General features: G+C 35.5%; 2 protein-coding genes across 2 annotated transcripts in view; one reads left to right on the top strand and one right to left on the bottom strand.

Annotated features, from left to right (window-relative positions):
• The window catches only part of puf (ubiquitinyl hydrolase 1 puf), a 49,520-nt gene extending 36,538 nt beyond the window's left edge, over positions 1-12,982 (bottom strand). The window contains exons 1-22 of the mRNA XM_090112703.1: positions 12,827-12,982; positions 12,581-12,677; positions 11,674-12,437; positions 11,232-11,503; positions 10,774-10,992; positions 10,190-10,357; positions 9,618-9,696; positions 9,260-9,335; positions 8,821-8,939; positions 8,284-8,395; positions 7,567-7,723; positions 6,611-6,748; positions 5,859-5,986; positions 5,686-5,764; positions 5,264-5,487; positions 4,822-5,002; positions 4,366-4,531; positions 3,820-4,120; positions 3,294-3,486; positions 2,996-3,124; positions 2,496-2,675; positions 118-457 (exon numbers count right to left, since the gene is read on the bottom strand). Coding sequence (XP_089968829.1) covers positions 118-457; positions 2,496-2,675; positions 2,996-3,124; positions 3,294-3,486; positions 3,820-4,120; positions 4,366-4,531; positions 4,822-5,002; positions 5,264-5,487; positions 5,686-5,764; positions 5,859-5,986; positions 6,611-6,748; positions 7,567-7,723; positions 8,284-8,395; positions 8,821-8,939; positions 9,260-9,335; positions 9,618-9,696; positions 10,190-10,357; positions 10,774-10,992; positions 11,232-11,503; positions 11,674-12,437; positions 12,581-12,677; positions 12,827-12,869 — 4,165 coding nt within the window. The 5' untranslated portion in view covers positions 12,870-12,982. The remainder of the gene's footprint in view (positions 1-117; positions 458-2,495; positions 2,676-2,995; positions 3,125-3,293; positions 3,487-3,819; positions 4,121-4,365; positions 4,532-4,821; positions 5,003-5,263; positions 5,488-5,685; positions 5,765-5,858; positions 5,987-6,610; positions 6,749-7,566; positions 7,724-8,283; positions 8,396-8,820; positions 8,940-9,259; positions 9,336-9,617; positions 9,697-10,189; positions 10,358-10,773; positions 10,993-11,231; positions 11,504-11,673; positions 12,438-12,580; positions 12,678-12,826) is intronic.
• Positions 12,983-13,319: 337 nt separating this feature from the next.
• On the top strand, positions 13,320-20,978 carry Alg12 (Alg12 alpha-1,6-mannosyltransferase). Its single transcript, XM_090112595.1, has 8 exons — positions 13,320-13,537; positions 13,611-13,743; positions 13,847-14,020; positions 14,206-14,359; positions 14,567-14,711; positions 18,338-18,564; positions 19,434-19,574; positions 19,659-20,978. The coding sequence occupies exons 1-8, from the start codon at positions 13,412-13,414 to the stop codon at positions 20,881-20,883; spliced, it is 2,325 nt and encodes a 774-aa protein (XP_089968721.1). The 5' UTR covers positions 13,320-13,411; the 3' UTR covers positions 20,884-20,978.
• The last annotated feature ends 1,105 nt before the right edge of the window (positions 20,979-22,083 follow it).

Below are 22,083 nucleotides of genomic sequence, written 5' to 3' on the forward strand. Positions count from 1 at the left end.
TTCACTAACTATTATCAAAAAATATCAACATAAAAGTGAATTGGAGTAATGAATAATAATTAATTTAAGTAGTAAAAATTTTATCAAGTACAGTCACATAAGTAAATAAATACTTACCAGACATCATAATATCGTACAGCAGCCTGAGACCTCCTTTCTTTATGAACAATTCATTCCAATTTTCGACAACCACTTTCTCTTCAGCCTTTTCCAAAGTTCCAGTGATTATTCCAGAACTTTCCTTCACGTTTGGGTTGCCATTATTTGAGCTCAACTTATCGATAATATGTAAGGAATACATGAGTTTTTGCGGACTCATTGGATCCAAGAGCTCAGGCAGCTTATTTTCGGAAGGATTTTGAAATGCTTCCAAAAGCGTAGGATTTAGTGGAACCGCTTGTAGAATGTCCCATACGCGACGTGATAGTAGTTGTGCTTTTGTATGGGCCATGAGCTCCTAAGTAGAAGAAACATACTAATTAATTAATGTTCTTTCTTTCTTAATGCTTCTACTTTCAAAATAATCGTAGTTCAGAAGACAATTCACAACAAACTCACATTAAGACACGAATACAAATCAAATTGAAATAAAATTTGGGGAATGTAATTTATTAGTTATTAACATAATAATATGTCTGTTTTCAAGGTAGTTTTAATTAGAAGATATACAGTGGTGGACGTTTAATTAGAAACACGTAACAGGATGAAGTAGTCATCAAATTTATTTACTTTTGTGTATTAACGTTTTAGAGATTAAGCATTATTTCATATGTAATAGATCACCCGTTTATCTAGTTTTACAAGACATTGCTTAATTTTAATCAAAAGTTAGCTTACATTAATAAAATTAAACAACTTTAAGTGAAGTCTGATTTCCGAGTATTTTCAGTCTGGACAACAAATTAGAAACAGCACGGTTCGAGTGTTCCAAAGTCAAAACCTGTTGAAATGCCGCCAATATTTTTTTCTTCTACAAATATTTGCACCGTTTTTTAAACATTCCATCTAAAAGTTGATGAAAATTAATTTGCTTTGCAGTACAAATGGGTAAAAGTAAGATTTGTGACCCATCAACAAGAAAAATAATTTTAAGTTTACATTTTGACAAAAACTGGAGTTACAGGAAAATTGCAAATCATTTAGAGTGTTCGATAAAAAGATATTCAATGATACCGTTTATTTAAAAGAGCATGGTACTTCTGATTAAGTCCCTAAAAAAGCTCGACCATGAAAAACCACTGCTCGCGAGCATAGGCAAATAATTCTTTTCGCAAAGATGGATCCATTTAATGGTTCCAATTCTATTATTAAATTAGGTTTTTTCCGAAGATGAACCTCGCAATGTGTCGATGAGATCGATTCGCAGGCAGTAAGTCGAGGCAAAATTTTTTGGGAGAGACGCCAGAAAAGTACAGCTTCTTACTAGGCAGTACAGGGAACAACGATTTTCATTTACTAAGAAATATTACTAGTGGACAGTCCGCCAGTGAAAATGTTTTATTTTGGGATGAAACTAAAATTAATTTAATCAATTCTGATGGCAAATGGATACGCGCGTCGTTCAGTTAACCAGGCCTTAGATAATAAATAAACAGTTCAGCATGGCGGAGGAAACATTATAGTATGGGCATGTATGGGGTTGATTTTAGACTGTTATAATCTTTATAGACAACAACGGCTTTACAACGTCGTGGCTTATATTGTATGAGATTTTAAGACGTTTGCAAAAACATATTTTCTAATAGAATTGGAACCATTAAATGGATCCATCTTTGCCAAAAGAATCATTTGCCTATCCTCGCGTGCAGTGGTTTTTCATGGTCGAGCTTTTCTAGGCACTTGATCGGAAGTACCATGCTCTTTTAAATAAACTATAGCATTGAATATATTTTTATCGAACACTCTAAATGATTTTCAATTTTCCTGTAACTCTAGTTTTTGTCAAAATGTAAACTTAAAATTATTTTTCTTGTTGATGGGTCACAAATCTTACTTTTACCCATTTGTACTGCAAAGCAAATTAATTTTCAGAAACTTTTAGATGGAATGTTTAAAAAACGGTGCAAATATTTGTAGAAGAAAAAAATATTGGCGGCATTTCAACAGGTTTTGACTTTGGAACACTCGAACCGTGCTGTTTCTAATTTGTTGTCCAGACTGAAAATACTCGGAAATCAGACTTCACTTAAAGTTGTTTAATTTTATTAATTTAAGCTAACGTTTGATTAAAATTAAGCAATTTCTTATAAAACTAGATAAACGGGTGTTCTATTACATATGAAATAATACTTAATCTCTAATACGTTAATACATAAATGTTAAATGAATTTGATGACTACTTCATCGTGTTACGTGTTTCTAATTAAACGACCACCACTGTATGTCCCAATGTTGCTTTTTAATGATTAAATCATCCAACCTTGTCAGAACGTCTTAATTTTATTGAAGTGACGCCCACCGACACGGCACTAGCTACAACACGTGACAATGCTCACCCCGTTAGCGGCCGGCTCCTTCATCTGGCCGAGCGCCTGCATCAGCGTGAACAGGTGGTGGAAGTAGGTGGGGTCGAGCAGCAGGTGTGTGGGCAGCCGCGCGCGCGCCGGCGCCGGCTGCGCGGACGGCCACTCCGCCCACGCGCTCCGCCCGCCCACGCCCACCGACACGAACACCAACTGTGGGATACGTATGTTTTATTAAGCTATTGCATAGCTTCTATCGCGGGCCTTGAGCGCGGGGACCGAATGCAGAAATTCCGTAACGAAAAACCCCTACGGGGACGGGCACGGAGGTGTGGCTTGAAGGCATAGCATGCAATAGCTTTACCGCGGCAGTCCCCGAGTGCCACACGTCTTTTTTTTTGTTTAGAATTATATACGGGAGCTTTTGACTGAGTTTCATACATCTCTATGTACAAAATAAATTGATAATAAAAAAAAACGATCAGCACAAAAGTGCAAAAAGCATAAAAAAAATTGTATAAAACTTATTTTACCTGATTATCTTTAAACCCCATATCATACAGAGTACGTTCATCATAGTCAATTGTGAGCTCTTGCCCTTGAGTTATCATTCTCAGAGGTCCATCCGTCGATAGAGCTGTAACCGCTTCCTCGCCTTGAATCTGCAAAATAAAAGGGTCCGTTATTAATAACTATTATTTGTAGAAATACGGAAGTTCATACTTGCCTTTTGGATCGTGTATTTATGATTTCGGCCGCTAAAAAGAGCTAAAAAAAATTTTTTTTAAAGTAAAATGCAGTCACGATCTATCAGTTGAGCAGGCAGCGCACCTGCTTCTCCCACCAGACGTGCACGTGCGCGCGCAGGTGCGCCACCAAGTCGGAGTGGTGCAGCGTGAGCAGCGCGCGCGGGCCCGCGCCGGCCGGCTGCAGCGTGACGCGCACACTGCCCGCGCCCCCCGCCGCCCCGCCCTCCCACGCGCCCGACTCCGCCAGCGCCCAGCGCCGCAGGTGGTACGCGTATCTGTACCAACATACACAAACGTTAGCCACGTGCTGCACCATGAAACAAGTGCTGCGATACGACGAGCACGTGATACGACGAAACAGTATTTTATCCATGAAACAAGGGCTGCGATCACGTGATACGACTAAACAGTATTTTATCAGAATATTTTTTTTTTGCATTTTTACTCCACTGTGCTTACACCGTAATTGCACTAAGAACTCAATATTTTTTATAATAGAAATATTATGTGGCGAATTATTCATTTCTAATTCAACTGAAAAAAATAAATAATCATTTCTATATTGATCTTTTTTTTTAAATAATTTTAGATGCTGCAATATATCAAACCTTCTTTTAAAAGTATCCAAGTGAGTCTTCAACAATAGTAATGCCCTCTGTATACATTGCAGAGCCGCCTCTTCAGTCATATGTTCATAGATATTCTGTTTATCGGCCGTCTTTTCTTCTTTCGTATCATCACATTTTATGTCCTGATTTGAAGTGCCTTCGCCATCTTGACTTTTAGTAATGAGCCTCTCAGCCGCAGACGATAAGTGAAACATGCACTTTGACACAAAATCATCTTCTTGCTGTAATTGCTGCCCCATATAATAGCTGTTCAAGTACTGGATCGCACCCATTGATACATCTGTAAAAAAATATTTTTATCACATGTGCAATAAATTTTAAAGCTATATACGCAATAATTTGTGAAAATGGATGCGTCTTTTATAAAAAAATATCTCATCAGACTGGATTTTTTTCAATATAATTTATTATAGTGTGTATATGTTTGGCTGATGCGGTTCCGTGACACCCGCGCCGCGCGCCAAGTTGCACAGCTGCCGGTACACCACACACTACTTGCACCGTCTGCACACAACACTAGCTCACCGGTGCTGTTGGCCCGCAGCGCGATCTTCCACAGGTGGTCCATGGCCAGTGTGTGCGGGTGGTGCGCGTGGTGCGCGTGGTGCGGGTGCGAGTCGCCCGCGCCCAGCGCCATGCGCGCCAAGTTGCACAGCTGCTGGTACAGGCTGAGCCCCATTATGCTTATCGTCTGCGAAGTGAAAGTGATTTTAACCAACTTCGAAAAAAAGGGAGGAAGTTTTCACTTCAATTTTTTCATTGTTCAAATGTATGCAGAGAAATTTATATATATTAGACCAGTATATTAGATTTCGAATTAATTACATTAATAAAAAGTCGACGGGGAATAATGAAATATACATATTATTTTTTATTGAATTAAGGATTGCTTCGGCAGTATTTGCAACTACATTTTATTAATTTGACATAAATAATATAATCTTACACACTGAGTAAAAACAAAATCACAAATCATCATACCTCTGGATCAAGAGTGGGCATCTTCTCCACATACAGGAATCTCAGCGCATCCAACCCAAGCGCGTGTTGGTCAGGCGTCTTGGTGTGTGACAGCAGCCACGAGTACAGGCAGTCAGCACATTCACTGGTACCTTCTACAACTAGACATTGCCAGAGCTCCTCCACTTGCTCTACTGTCAGCCTGAAAAGGAGATTTACGACGATTCTTAAGAACTTTGACATTTTTTACTGATAGGATTTTTTTTCGTAAGTTTACTATTTAATTTTGATTTGTAATTTTCAAGTAGTTTTAGTTTCTATATTTTCATAATCCTAGTAATTGTTTTAAAATATTTTTACGCAAAAGCTGTGTATTATTGAATACGCATTAAAAATAATAAAATTAAACTGCTATATTTCTAAATTAAAATTTCTCCTAAGACTATATTTTAGCATTACACACCTAAAATGATGCGGCGATCCGACCGGCGAGAAAATAGCGGTCAAAAAATGCAATCGCACTGTCAACTCAGTGATGTGCGCGTAGTGCTGTGCCTCGCTTGCACCACTCGTACTGCCACTGGCACTAGCACTCGCACTTGCACTGGCTCGCTGCTTGACGTAGTGCCGCAAGTCCTCAAGGAACAAGCGCATCATGCCGCGTTCGCGCTCCGCCCACATTACCACCTAGTATTTGATACGTGATAAAAATTAATAGTAAAAAATTACTTATTGAAAAATTTTAAAATAAATAATAAACTTAAAAAATTATTATTTTTTACAATATTTCTGAGTTTTTTAAACAAAATTTAAATGTGTGTATAAATAATAATATCATATAAAAAATATTTTAGCTTCTATACAGTCAAAGTAAGCAAATTTTACCTGATGCATATCCATTCCACGCAATTGTTGAAAAGACGAAAACAATTTCGGCAAAAGCCGAAGAGAAACAGCAACAGACCTAAAAAAACATCATAATTCAGTAGAATATGCCTTAAAAGTATCTAAGTATTTACCCAATTTATTACTAAACATTTATGAACTTAAATTCATACCTGTGATTCGCGAGGTTGTCAAGACAGCCTTCAATGAACTTAATTCTAATAAATTTATCTGTGCTGAAGCACAACAGAGCACACAGAGCTTTTTCAGCCTCCAATGCAAGACCTTCCCCGAGTTGTTCCTGAAATGATAATTGTGTATTACATTTTCGTTATACATATAAGAAGGGAAGTTTCTTGATCGGTTTCTTCTTTCTTGATCGGATAAGAAATTATTATGTTATAAACACGAAATTGAAATTTAAGAACAATTTTTGTATCACAATTTAAAAATGTTTCAATTAATAAAATTTTGTTCGCCGTGCTATGGTCACACAGTTAATGTTCATGAATTTTCTTCATAGGCCAAACGCGTGGTGGTCTCAAAGCGTGCAACACAAATTTCACATAATATGTAGTATATCGTCACAATATATCATTTTCATACGAGCAATACCAAGAATTTCTCAACTTTTTTTTGAAGTGAAAACTTCTTTAGCGGCGTTGAGCACTTTTTCTGTAATGGGTATAAAATCTTAAACTCGCGTCAGGACACGTGACCTGATCGAAAAAGCGTAAGACGGATGGAGAGTAGACAGCTATCCCCTCTCTCTTACGCGCGTTTTCGCTTCTGCCGGCACTCCGGAGTGCAACCCGTCTTTTTTTACTATGAACACCACTAATTATGAGCTATTTTCATTCAGTTATATTCAATGTATGAGCGTATTTACACACGGAGCGTGTTCTGTATCGGCAGGTATACGTACGATAGCGCCGTCCTGCAGCAGGTCCCACAGCAGCGTGTTCCCCGGGCGGCACACGTCGTCCACGCTGAAGGGCAGCGCGCCGCCCGCCGCCACGCCCAGCGCCAGCGCGCCCGCGCCGTACTCGGGGATGCACTGCGCCTGCAACATGTATCCTGTATGTATCAACCTTCGTCTTATAATTCGATACAGCCGGCTGCACGCACGAAAAAACATGACTCATGCGGCGTTACCTTGCTCTGAGGCGTCCCATGTAAGGCTTGAAGTGCGAGTGAGAGCGCGGAGCGAGCGACAAAGAAGCACAAACGGACGTTGTCACGTTCAACTATCGTCAGTAAACTTTACAGACAACCAATTTTTATTCTATACTTTACGGGTCTTAGTTTTGCATGCTAAACGTAAAAATTACTCATAGAATTTCAAACTATTCTTTTATATGAGATAAATTATTAAAACGCACGGTAAATGTTAACTGCGCGAAGCTAGAGATGACATCGAGTAAAATTTTGTTGGACTGCTAACTACTACTACTACTACTTTGTTTTTACGCAATTAGTGTATGCAAAACTATAAGTTCCATTTCGCTTAGTACACCGTCAAATATACATCCAATATACAGGGTGCCCCCCTATATATTATAAAAATACTCAACACAAATTGCTAACCAAAATCAAGCAATTTCTTGCTGAATATGATCTGTGGTAATTGATTTCCATATAACGTAATTATTCGCTCAGTAAAACACAAATTAGCAGCATAATGGTTATCACCACAAATGAGCAGCACATCTTCAAAATTCATAACATACCTTTTTTTATATAGTGGGGAAATCTTAGATACCCCCGGCTCCCGGGGATGGAGCCGTGGTTATGTCGGATTTCTACCGACTAAAACCCCACTCTGTTCCATCGCGCTGCTTTGGACGGAACTGCGGGAACGGTTACGACTCTGCCACATACCTGAGCCGCTAATCTAGCCAGTTCCTCCTCACAGGCAGAGTCATCTTCATCGAGATCTGGCAGACGGTGCGAGTGCGGTGACACGGCTGATGACGCACTGCCCTCCTCTTCTGAACGTCGCTTGTAGCTCTCCAGGAGACGGAGTTCCATCAATCTCCTAAACGAAGCATATAAAATGTTCTTAAAAACATATTATGTCTCAAAGCATATAAAATGATAGTAAAAACTTTACTGTCTAGCATTTTTGGTTAGTTAGATGAATCAGAAAAAAAACGTAGAATCATTTTTTCTTGGTTTAATTAGCAATCGAAACCTGTCCAATGCCCATCTTCTTCTTCTTATCTTCTTCTTATATATAAAAATGAATCGCAAAATGTGTTGGTAAGCGCATAACTCGAGAACGGCTGAACCGATTTCGATAATTCTTTTTTTATTATATTCCTTGAAGTACGAGGATGGTTCTTATGTAGAGAAAACGTTAATATTATGTACCACGGGCGAAGCCGGGGCGGACCGCTAGTGTTAAATAATATTAATAGAGAACTAAAAAAAATAAATATTCTATCAATGGAAAGTTAGACTAAACACTTTAGAAGACCAACATGAACAAACAAACATCTGTAATGAAGGAATAAATTTATGATTTCAAATAGCTAATCAATATTAACTTGCAAAAGTTTATCATAAACAGTTTTTAAAGTGAAGAATATCACTAACCTTGCATCAACATTATCGCATAGCAATTGGCAGTGCGCTGTATCGCTTCCAGACGACTCTTCCTCGACTTCCGACACCGACTCCGCGAGCTCCGCAGTTTTTAGTTGTGCTGCTATTTGACATTATATTCGATATAATTAAAAATAAAGGATTTTCCACTAACTTAAATGCATTATAATTATGTATTAACTTGGTAACAAAAACCTTAACTTGATTGTGATCGTAAAAACTTACGCTAATATTTTGGGGAAAATGATTTAAAGGTTATACTTTACTGTTTATGGTTTAACTTGTCTACGTATAAACCAACCATTTATTTTAAAACTATTTAAAAGTCACGTTCTTTCATTATCACGCACAAAACATATTTCATCACACTCGCTCATAAGTAGTTCACGAGTCGGGCAATTACCTGACTTGCCATTATGAATTCTGTACAACATATAGGTACTTATTACAACTTTAAAAACATTTTTTAGGAAATGTTAACAATAAATAAAATTCATATTTTATGAACTGTATGGACCATGCACTCACGGAAATGCCTGGGCTTGCCGGGCTTGTGCCGTTTCTTATACAGTTTCTTCTTACGCGGCCGCAATAGTTCTTCAGGACCACTGCTTGCACTGCCACTACTGCCGGCGCGCTTGTTGCGTCTGTTATTCGTAATTATTAATTTTTTTGAGAAAATAGTCGTAAATACTATCAAAAATCAGTCAATGAAATGATCATTTGATTTTAATACGTAAATAAAATAATGACAATTATGCAATGTGAAAAAAAATCTATGTACTATCAAGTATACAGGAGCGAAACACTAGTTATTATTCTGTGACATAACGCAATAATCAAAATTATTCTCTAATATCAAATCAAGTAAAAAACTGTTGTAAAAGTTAAAACAATGCAATGAATATGATACATTGTATTGTGGCTATTTGTAAAATTTCTATATGTCTGTAAAACTATTACTCACTTTTGACACGATTTAAGTGTTGTGCACTCCTTTTTGGTAAGTTCTTCACCCTCGCGAAGCCATTCGACTTGTTCAGCTAAAATTAAAAATAAATATTATTAAATTTAAAATTAGTTTTTTGTTTAATGAGTATTTATTTAAACACTAGCTGTGCCGCGCGGTTTAGCCCGCGTGGCTGCGCTCTTGTTGGTATTAGCGTGATGATATATAGCCTATAGCCTTCCTCGATAAATGGGCTATCTAACACAGAAAGAATTTTTCAAATCGGACCAGTAGTTCCCGAGATTAGCGCGTTCAAACAAACAAACTTTTCAGCTTTATAATATTAGTATAGAAGTATAGATTCTTTAAATATTACCTGTTAACTCACGCTGATGCTTGCTTTGCTTTCGTGGCGTGGGGCCAGCCTCTTCTCCAGATGTGCTCAGCTCTTCACACTAAAGTGGCAAATAGGGTTGGTTTTTTTTTTCAATTAACTATGCATTATGGAACTAATTTCTTTCAGAAAAAAAGTATACTGATATCAAAATATTGTATACTAGCTTTCCGCCGGCGGCTCCGCCCGCGGTTTCAAAGAAAAACTCGCATAGTTCCCGTTCCCGTGGAATTTCCGGGATAAAACCTATCCTATATTACTCGTGGATAATGTAGCTTTCGAATGGTGAAAGAATTTTTAAAATCGGTCCAGTAGTTTATGAGCCTATTCATTACAATCAAACAAACAAACAAAGTTTTCCTCTTTATAATATTAGTGTAGATGTGCTGTACTGTGAGGTGTATGTTTCGGACATGATGTACTTAAATAATGTAATATTTTCTTATTACATTATTTAGGTACCATTTTTAATACCAACTTTCTAAGGATCTTTAAATAAAATTAACTAATTATAGTTTTCTTTTTTTTAAATAATAAAAGAGCAAATAACTCACAGGATCATCATCCGAATTCGTCTGGTCCATACTAACGCTGGCTTCAGACGAGGAGCGGTGCGGTTTGCACGCGGGTGGGGGTAAACGCGGCGGTTCGCCCGCCGGGCTGCCCGCGCCGCGACCGCGCGTCCACATCGCACGCATTAGTGCGGATGCTAGGTATAAACTCTGGAAATACATTTATGTGATAATTTGAGCTAGTGTTGACTAGAAAGCAATGTACGTCACATAAAATAAATTGTTGCACATTCTGGTTGCACTTATAATTGTTGGTATGTAGCTTGACACGTTTTTGGCGCAGTGGGAGGAGTTTACGCATGAAGTTTTTGTACATGTAAATTTTTTCAGACCCACTAACACTTTGCTTAAAAGTTATTTTTACAAATCACATGCCATTATACATGATTTAAACTAGCAAAAAGTTATATGTCTGAAAAGTAAATTGTCTTGTACACACTGAAACTAAAAATTAATCTGTGAGGAATTTATCAAAACATTCTGAGATTGAAAGTTTTAGGTTAAATTAATTTTTTAGGGTAGTTGAAAATTTCATGCAAGTCACATAAACTACTAAATTTATTCACCTGCTCAGTATGTTCCTTAGGGGGTAAAGAACACAGGAGGCTATAGAGATGGGCACACGGTTTAGGAGACAAAGCTCTAATGAATCCCGGCAGGAGGTCATACACTTGCCGTCCACAGTGCTTTAGCTGAGCTGCTGCCCACACAAGCTCAACATGTTCGGAGGTAACTTGTCCCTCCACTGCTAGGAATTTGAGGATCATGTGGGACTGTTTGATAACCTAAAAAAGTTGTGTTTTTCCTTTTATTATGACTAACACATGCAGAGTAAAGTAAAAATTAAGAGTGATGAAATTGATTAAACTGATCATGTAGAAATTAACAATATAGAAAATACAATTACCCAACTGTAGCTTTGATACTTAATATTCAATGTCATTTATAATTGTAATTTTATAGCCAGAAGAATGGTATAGAATATTTACTACAATTTTTAATTAATATTGACTTATCTCCTTACCTCAACATGCAAATTTGGCCCAAACAAATGTTCAATGATGTTATTGAATGACAGCCATGCAGCCAATTGCTGTCCAGCCACCTCTGCGTCAGCCGCTGATTCCCCTGCACACAGCTCATTGTGCGCAGCTATATGAGCATTGATCTGGGCTATACCAGCTAGCCTCATGGTTAATGTACTGCTATTGAAGTATTTGAAAGCCAGTGCAAGGCCATCTTCGTCAAAGGCAAGCGGTGAGTCTAGAGGCTCTTTGGCTGCACCCCACATGAAGTCTAGGAGAGAAATATATTGCTTTTTAAATGCATTTAATGTTTTACATCCAATTATTTAGTTAGTATTTAGAATTGAGTTATAGATTCAATAAACAAAGTGAAAAAATAATATTTTCGATAACAATTTACTTGTATAATGCCAAGTATAATAATTTATAAAAGCAACTCACCCGCCATTGATTTGACTGCAGGGACTCTCAAGTCCTTATCCTCTAAGCTGCACATGTATTTGAGTATTTTACTACGGAGAGGCATGAACTGTTGTGCTACAGCTCTAAAATTCAACCACAGTTTCAAATTTCCTACTGCCGCTACAATTGCATGTGCCATAGACAGTGGTAGAGTACTCGCTGTGGCATGTTCAAACACAGCTGTCATTGCACACACCCCACCCAATTTACAAAACAAATTAACATTTCTCAATAAATATGGTGGTATTTCAGTATCATGTAGGTCACAATATGAGCTTAGATTTGATATTTCTTGAGCGGAGAGATCATCGAGTCTACTCAAAGTGGAGTGTTTGCAAGCTATGTACAATGGAAAGTTATGAAGAAAAACTTTAGACACAATGTGTAAAAGTTTTTCTCTCTGCTGTATGGGCCATGGCTCATTTTCTGTACTTGTGGATAACTTTTCCGTTTTAGCTACATCACTAGAACTCTGTTCGCTGGGCTCTGCTTTTTTTGTACTCTCCTGTTTTAAATCACCCTCTGATTTCTCATCACTCTCATCATTCTTTGTTGAGCTATTCTTTTCATCCTTTGGTATCTCTTGACTGGTATCTGATGTATTATTTGGTGGATTCACTGATGCAGCAATTAATTCATCTTTAAGTAATTTCAGTTGAAATACGGAAAGACAAATAATACTTTGAACGACAAGATTAAATCTTTCAAAATTTTTAACGTCACGGTAACAACACATGCATTGCCTGCAAAATACACAAAATATGAAGATGAAAATAATTGCAAATAAAACGCGTGTAAAAGTTTTACTTCTGTATTCTAAAGAAACGTAAATTTATAAAATATAAAATACTTTTCGAAATGCAAACAAATAGACATAATTTATTACCTCTGTGGCCAGGAAAGAATGTAATTTAATACTGTTTCAAGCTCAGTCTGACTTATTGAGGGATATTGGGACACATCGTCGGTTAGTCGCGTTTCGCCTAAAATTAAGAAAAATATAAATAAAAACCTTCACAGATCTTCATACCGGTTAAATTTCATACCAATAGGATTATTTTGAAGTCGATATACACAAAATAATGTTGTGCAAAGTGAATAAACCACAAAATTTCGAAACAATGTTCCTTACAGTTAACTAAAAGCTGTGAAAACTCCGAACAAACATCACACATTCTTAAAGTTTTGTTTGAATAAGGAGCGAAATATTGTTATAATATTGTCGCAACTATTGTTTTGTTTGAGATATTGATCATTATTATTTATTGATATTTTCGTATCAGAAAACGAATACTGCCTTTGAAATGTCAAAGAATCCGTTCCTCCATTGTTGACGATACTTGTCAAAGCAACGTTCGGATACATTCAGAAATTAGACATTTAACTATAATTTGCTTTTATTATATTATTTATTTATACTCATCCTATTCACGATTCCAATAGAACAAAATATATTATTATGATTCTATAAACGGGGGAATACATATTTGTTTGGTACTAATATTCGATAGATTTTTATATTAGTGTTGAAAATCAATTTAGTTTTGTATCTGTGTAAAAATTTTATTATGACATTTGAATTTTGACTGTGTCATAATCCAGCCGACATTCGACAGCTGATTGTTATAAATATTTTGACACCTCTTAAAATAATGTGACGATGTGTATGATGGGTTAATATTTATCGAGGAATTAAGATTTTTTTTAAATAAAAGAAATGGTGCAGTTAATATATATTGTGTCTAGTTTACACGTTCTTTTGTGTCCATTCACTAAAGTTGAAGAAAGTTTTAACATACAAGCATTTCACGATATTTTGTATCACCGCTTTAACCTGTCGGAGGTATACAGAGAATATCTAATTTTGGATTCATAAGTTGCGTACTGAGATAAAATTATTAATCTATTTTTTCCAGTACGATCATAATGAGTTCCCGGGTGTTGTACCGAGAACATTTATTGGACCGCTCGTTATTTCCGCGCTCTCTTCACCTGTTGTGGTTTTGTTACATTTGTTCGGTATAAATAAATTTTGGACGCAGTATGTCGGTGAGTATTTATATTGATGGAAGCGTTGACGTCAATTCCAATAGTTACGATTACAATGAATATTGTTTTGTGAAATACACCTTTTGTTTTTGTTTTGTTCCAGTACGATTAACTTTAGCACTCATTGTGATAGCAGCATGGAGTCGCCTTCGAAGCACCCTTCAAAAACTTTTTGGAAACACGTTTGCATGGTGGTTTACAACAATAACTGTGTCGCAGTATCACTTTATGTTCTATATGAGCCGTCCATTACCTAATATTATGGCTTTGCCCCTTGGTAAGTAACTTATTATAGATTTTCTAATAACTTAACTATAGTAAATGAGCACATAAAGAAATGATCCACACAAATTAGCACCTAAAATGGATATATTATTCATTGTAAAATGTATTATACTAAAGTAACAAGATATATCTATTTTAAAAGAATAATGTTATGACTGTTGAATGCTCTCCTTTCAGTTTTACTTGCATTTGATGGCTGGCTATCAGGAAAATATAAACAATTCATAATGTCAGCTGGTGCTTCAATTGTGATATTTAGATCAGAGCTGGCTATGCTTTTTGGACTGTTTTTGATAATCGATCTATATTTCAAGAAAATCACTGTACTTGAGTAAGTTATTTTTGTGATGATAAATTTTGGAATTAAGTATTTACCAATGGCTTTCAAGACAGATGTTTTAATACTCAATGTATAGATGAAACTGTGAACATTTTATTAAATTTTAATCACCATAGTTTTTTATTTTACCAATTTTGAATAAAATTAAATTTAAATATTAATTATTAATAATTAAATGCTGATTATGTTTAATTACAGACTTATGAAAATCGTAGCACCAGCTGGAGCTGGTCTTGTACTTCTAACGGTTTTTATTGATTCCATATTCTGGGGCCGTTTGGTTTGGCCTGAAGCAGAAGTGTTCTGGTTCAACACCGTGATGAATAAAAGCTCAGACTGGGGTGTATCCTTTATTAAGCTATATTATTTTTTTATATCATAACACACTGAAACTATTTTGAAATTTACTGATGAAGACTGCAAATTGTAGCATTTTATACAAATTATTTTTCCTTTCATTAAAATCGTATTAGAAGTGAGCTACTACTAAATGGTACAAAATCCAGTTTTTCAAATATACAGTGTGGAAATTTTCGATGGGCCCTGGAGGGAAAGCACTTGAAATAATGAAGGTAGCAAATTTAGCTGAAGGGAAAAATTCCTTTATTTTTAAAAAGAAATAGAACTGTATTCAAAGATTTTCGAAAATTCACTTGCATCGACCGGGAATCGAACTAACTAAAAATTAAAAAAAAAATTATTTATTGTTTAAATTCTTAAAATCGACTCGGACAATGTTAAAGATAATTAATTTCTAATTTCCGCCATTAATGACCAGTAGTTCCTGATTTTAGCGCATTCAAACAAACAAACAAACTCCTCAGCTTTATAATATTAGTATAAGATATGTACTTTATTGCACTTAAAGATACTAAAATAAATACAAACACTTAAAGATAGCTTACACTAAGTACAATTGGCGGTCTTATCGCTTAGAGTGATTTCTTCCAAACAACCTCTTTGGTACAATAGAGGAATAAATACTTGTGTTGTTTATTTATGTTTTAGGTAAATCTATAGCTGTATTCCAATAGGCACATGATACAATCATAATAAGCCATTTACAGATTCTCACGGCTAGAATAACAATAATATGTAACAATTACAAAATGTGAACCATTACGCACATGAACCTAATGCATAAAATCAATACTATAATAACACTTATTAAATTACATATTAACTCGAACATCAAACTGACGAAATAACTAATTTGCTAAGTGACACATAAATGAGTAAGGACTGCTGCAGAATAAGTAAAAATCGAACTGTTTTGATAGTTTGGTAAATTTATTGTTTACACGTATAGACTACAAGCCCGCATATGAAAAAAATATGGGTCAAATGAACCACCACGGGACATATCTAGTACGAAAGAAGAGCAAAAAATAATAAGATTCATCACTATGCCGTCACTTGTAAGCTGTCCAACTGAGTGCAGATGAGAATTGAAAAGTACAGGTAGACTCGGTAAATTTTGGTCATATATTTTTGTACGGCATTCTTAACCATCGATAGATCCATTAAAAATAATAAGAAACCGCTCAGTGCCGTACAAAAATGTTGGTCCACCAAGTCGGAATTTTTATTTAATTTCCGAGAGTTACCGGGGGTAAATTTGGTCATTTGACCATGTACGGCATCTGTGTCATACTATTGCTATACTGCTTTTAATCCATTATTCCGCAACGCCGTACAAAAATCATGGGGACAAGGGGAATAAATCGAGAGTTGTAATCCCCCCTCTTTCCCCACTCCAGGGGGTCATTTGACACAACACGAAATAAATTTATTTTTAAAGTATTTTATGCATAGATAATATTTTTTCATGTGCCGTACATTTTCGTTGGTTCAAAGGGGAAAAATCTGAAAAAGAAAAAATCCATATAACGAAATGTTTGCTTTATATTTTGACAATAAAATGTAAATATACATTAATATTAAGAAGCTCGAGGTGGTTAATTATCACCTTGGAAAGTCGGAGTCAAGTGGAATGGACTCCGTTAAATTGATGAACTAATAAAAAAGCTATGAACGAAAAGATGTGAATTATATGCAATCAGCCCATGAATACAGGTAAAGTCACAAGCAAATGCTAGTAATATATACATATTCAAAATGTACAAGTAAAGCGCTTTCAAATGATACCAAACACGGCATATTTATCTTAACTTTATTTTTTTACTCTGTATGTTTTGTCCGCTAGAGGGCAAGATTTTGTGAAACCCCATATAGCCTTTAGCTAGCTGGTCGCTGGTTATCCAGTGAACAATTCAGACGCTTCTAATGATATGTCATTTGTCGAATTCTGATAAGTAGTTACGAGGGAATAGATGAACATACATACATGACCTGTCAAAACCATAACCCTCCTTTTGCTTTGCCGTAGTTGGGTAAAAATATGTTAATGCCGTACTGTATCAAATGGCCATAAAGCACCCTTAAAATTGTAGCTTTCGTCGCTTTCATCAGCCTAAAAGATGTGGTCTGCACAAAAATGTACGGCATCGTTTTTTCCTAATTTATCTATGTTTATACATACTATTTAAAACAACGAATAAAGTGTAGAAAACTATTATATTTCATTAATCTACGATGTTTAAACTTAAACAAAATTTTTGGTTTTGCATTTCTCTATAACTTTTTTTAGAACGGTTTCTTTTGAACGGCAATACTATACAACAATTGAATTTTACAATATCATGTTAAAAAAAAAGTTCCCGTACAGGGTCAAATGACCTTACAGCTCTTTATATCAAGAATTCGATGAAATTAAGATGATTATTGGTATACATTTAAAAGAACAATTATTTTTTGACGGCATTGCTTTTAATAGTACTTTTGAGTGCTAGATAATGTTTTGGAACCGAAGCCGTACTTAGTCAAATGACCCCCTGGAGTGGGGAAAGAGAGGGGATTGCAACTCTCGATTTTTGCCCCTTGTCCCCATGATTTTTGTACGGCGTTGCGGAATAATGGATTAAAAGCAGTATAGCAATAGTATGACACAGATGCCGTACATGGTCAAATGACCAAATTTACCCCCGGTAACTCTCGGAAATTAAATAAAAATTCCGACTTGGTGGACCAACATTTTTGTACGGCACTGAGCGGTTTCTTATTATTTTTAATGGATCTATCGATGGTTAAGAATGCCGTACAAAAATATATGACCAAAATTTACCGAGTCTACCTGTACTTTTCAATTCTCATCTGCACTCAGTTGGACAGCTTACAAGTGACGGCATAGTGATGAATCTTATTATTTTTTGCTCTTCTTTCGTTCTAGATATGACCCCTGGTGGTTCATTTGACCCATATTTTTTTCATATGCGGGCCTGTAGTCTAGTAGAATAAATGAGTTTTGACGATAGTTAGTGCTGACGGCAGAAGTTAAGATAGGAGTGTATTTACAATATGTATAAGAAATTATTTATGTATTTGCTAGATTTCCAGACGCGTAAGAAAAACCCGCATAGTTCCCGTTCCTGTGGAATTTCCGGGATAAGAAGTAGCATATGTATTATTCTGGATCTTCTGCTACCCACATACCACATAAAAATTCATTGTTATTGAAAAATAAAGGAATGTTTCTTTTCAGCAAAATTTGCTATCTCCAGTATTTCAAGTACTTTCCCGCCAGGGCCCATCGAAAATTTCCACACTGTATGTGTACTATTTGTATACATCTACATACATACATATAAACTGATAACTGCTGCATACATATGCATGTCCACAGTTATCAGTTTTAACTTTTAAGAAGTATGTGTATAAACATATTACCCGTTTTATTTTTAAAAAGTTATTATTGTCATTTTACTCATTAGGTAAAGGGCTTTCGATATCAGTTTAAGTTTTTTTATATCTGCAATAGTTACGGAATAATCGCCTCTGCACACTTAACGATTACACCCTCTATACTTGTATAATATTCTGTTTTATATTTCCTTAAATCAATTTGTACAGACATCACCATTTCTCTGGTACTTCTACTCAGCACTCCCTCGTGGATTAGGTCCAAGCATTATTTTGATCCCAGTGGGCTTGTACCTAGACAAACGAGTAGTTCCTATAGGTGTTTCAGCATTTGTTTATATACTGCTTTTCTCATTCCTGCCCCATAAAGAGCTGAGATTTATTATTTACGTTTTCCCACTGCTCAACGTGTCATCAGCTATAACATGTTCTTATGTGTAAGTTGCTCTATTTATTTATAAATTAAAAATTTTAAAGCTTAGAAAAAATTCGATGAGGAAGAAAAATTCGAACCCGCGTCTTTAGCCATTCCGGCCTTTGACCGGCCACCCATGATCCCGCCAGAGCAATCGAATGTATTCTACTCTTTCGGTTTTATGTGTCTAAGCCCCACGCCATTATCTTATAATTGTTCCAATGTAATATGTGTAAAGCATTATTATTTATTTGTTAAGTAGCTTTTCGATTTGTCTAGATCAAACAATGTGAAGTGAAGCAGTCATTGATGTTAACATTCTACTGATTGCATTGCATGCAATTTCAATGTATGTATAAGTATATAGTTTTGGATGGGTGACAAAATTAGAGGGTTGGCCATAGATAGATACTGAACAGTAAATTCTGAAAATCTTGCAAAAGCTTTAATCAACCAAGCTATTTTCATGATAATAATGGTAAGGAAAATATCTTGAATACTTATTAGATGTTTACGAATAAATAATAAGGCTATGTTGATTCATAAGAAATTTATGATTTTTAATAAATATTAAGGCCATGTGCATTCATAAGAAATTTATGTTTTTTTAAGAAATAACAAGCTATCCGGTAAAGAGTAGGAAACTAGCGATAAAAAGATTAAACTAGATTCTAGAATATAGAAGTTAGTCGCACTTATTATGTAGTAAAAATGATGTACTGCACACACCCACCTTGTTTGATTTAGAGCAAGTTTTTTTTTTTTATCACAGCTGTTAGTATAAAATTTATTCACACATTTTATAGTAGATACGTTAAACATTATTTATAATTTGTGGTCGAAAATTTTACACTTTTGGTTGTCCAAATTGTAACTTTCATATTATTTCAGATATATTCGGCGAACAAAAGCACCCATATATGAATTACTATTTTGGGGATTAATGATAATAATCATTTTTAATATAGTATTTACTGCCACTCTAGTAATGGTAGCCATGACTAACTACCCAGGAGGAGTAGCAATTACACGGTATGTATAATTTGTTTTCTTTGAAGCTTTTGTGTCGGTATTACGTAATTATTTTTGTTAAGTTTTTTATTCTTATTGTTACAGTTTCCATAAACTGTTGAAGAACGAACCTTACGTGCACGTTCACATTAGCAATCTAGCGGCCCAGACTGGTGTTACGCGATTTACTCAAATTCATGATCAGTGGACTTATAGCAAAAATGAATCCCTCAGTTCTGAGGAGCTGCAAGGTTATACTCATCTTCTCGTAGAAGCTAAGAGTAAATATTCACCAAGCGTTAAAGCTTTTGCTCAAACTCACTCAGTGTTAGATAGTATAGACTCGTTTTCTCAAATAGCAATGAATTATAGACTCATACCTCCAATAAAAATAAAAACAAAACCTGCACTATTTATATTAGAACGAAAAAATTTTAGAGATGATGTACAGCCGTATTTATCAACGAATATTTATAAAGATTCTGAAGAAATAAGTTTAAGTGAAACAGACAGCAAAGAAGAAGAAATCAATTTAATAAATTACGATGAAATTGATAAATCGGAGGAACGATTGGAAGAGGATAAAATATTGGAAACTGCAGAAAAAATTGAAAATACTGTGACAGAAAATATTTCCAATGAAAACACGGTTACATTCGTTGATGACGAGGAAACTGAATTGTTTCGAAAGGAAATTGAAGAATCTCTTTTCAAAACAGAAAAACCCAATAAAGAGGTTAATGAAAAAATCGTATTGAATCGATCCGAACGTAAGAAAAAAGCCATTGAAAAAATAAAATCTGAAACTCGAAAGGAAGTTGTAGCGTCTGCGAAAGAAAAGTTAAAAGAAATAATGAGACGTCATAAGCACGTTGCCAAAGAAATTTCCGAAAATGATATATTATCTAAAACAGAGGAACAAAAATCAGAAGATGGTCGAGGGGATATCCCGGACGTACCAGCAATTGAAGATGAAGTAATAATTGATAAAGAACAGTTAGGCAATTCAAATATTGTTGAACCTACGATTGATGATACAGATGACTTTGTGAAGTCTCTCGAGGAAGCTTTTAGTGTAGATAAAACAGAAGTAACACCTGATGTTAGTGTAGAAATAAACGAAGACAGTGATAAGAAGGATCGAACGGATCAAAATATTGATTCTATTGTGGAGGAAGTTATAGCAAGACTAATAGATAGAAAAATTTATGATGACAAAACGAAGCCTGAGGATATCAAAATTGAAGACCGAAAAGTAATTCAAAAAATTGTAGAAGAAATTTTGTCGGAAAGAATGAACTTCACGAATTCAGATAATAATACGTTATAATATTTTTACAAAAGTATAAAACTTGATCTCTATACTTTGTTTCGTTTTTGTCTATACAATGTTAAAGTTTTCAATAAATCTATTTGTGTTGTAATTGTGGGATACGTATTATTTTTGTAATCAACCCCCTTCGCACATGAAGCAAAAGTGTAATCATACTACCACGGATTACTACATAGTGACAGTGTAATATGTAAGTAGTGTGTTATTGTGGCAGTGTAGGTATCGTTGGAGACAATCATTACAATGGCATAGAAAAGGAAGCCATTTTTTATTATTTTTTTATATCACTCTCTTGAATAATTATAATCAAATATTAAATTCGTGAATCTGGTTTCAATAGATAGGTTCATGTTTATAAGTGTTTTGAATGTCATTCGATAAAAACTTCTATATTTATGTAAAAGCATGGTAAAAGCTTATGGGAAGCAACAGTCTTCTTATAATGACATATTTTGCGATATATGGATGGATCCAAGAGCTTGTCATTTTGAGACTACATCTAAAATTAGATATTTTGGTTTTATAAATAAATGATTAATAAATATTTTTTTAAAGAATAGAAAAAAGTCGATCACGAGGCGGGTTACGCGTATTTAGAGCTAGCGCGCACGAGCAACTTTGTCTCCGCAACTATTTTGTCTCTCCCATCAATTTGTATGGGGAGTTGCGTCGCTACGTGCGCGCACTTTCATACTAGCCCATAGGTGGGAGAGACAAAATAGTTGCGGAGACAAAAAAGTTGCGGAGACAAAGTTGCTCGTGCGCGCTAGCTCTTAGAGGGTCCCATAAGACACATAAAACTGAAAGAGTTGAATAAATTAGATTGCTCTGGCCTCACGGGTGGCCGAATAGTCAGGCGTCCGTCCCGGATTAGCGTGAAAGAGGCGGGTTCGAATACCGGCCCGTGATCGATTTTTTTTCTATTTTTCCTCTTGGAGGAAAAATAATTATCAAATCAATCCAAAACATCTGTGAACTACTGATTCATCTGAGAACTTACAAAACGATTAGCCTACGACTATGCTTACGCGACCACGTGTAATATCCGTATGCGAAGGGGGTTACTGATAAAATTTTATAGCACGGAACCTGCAATCAATGCCACACATGGCTACTGCTTAATTTCTTGTTTATAGTGTTTGCATTTAAATAACAAAGAATTTAATAAATTGTTAGCTTTCTTTCCCATTGAATGTT

Source organism: Colias eurytheme, chromosome 18 (assembly GCF_061535395.1).
Source record: "Colias eurytheme isolate Ceu_HAF_F1 chromosome 18, ilColEury1 Martin Lab GWU primary, whole genome shotgun sequence".
Classification (NCBI taxonomy): Eukaryota; Metazoa; Arthropoda; class Insecta; order Lepidoptera; family Pieridae; genus Colias; species Colias eurytheme.

Excerpts from the sequence above, each read along its gene's own strand:
- Alg12 (XM_090112595.1), top strand. The coding sequence starts at position 13,412 with ATGGTGCAGTTAATATATATTGTGTCTAGTTTACACGTTCTTTTGTGT. Across the intron at positions 18,565-19,433 it reads GCTATAACATGTTCTTATGT|ATATATTCGGCGAACAAAAG; the intron begins GTAAGTTGCTCT and ends ATATTATTTCAG. Across the intron at positions 19,575-19,658 it reads GGAGGAGTAGCAATTACACG|TTTCCATAAACTGTTGAAGA; the intron begins GTATGTATAATT and ends TTATTGTTACAG.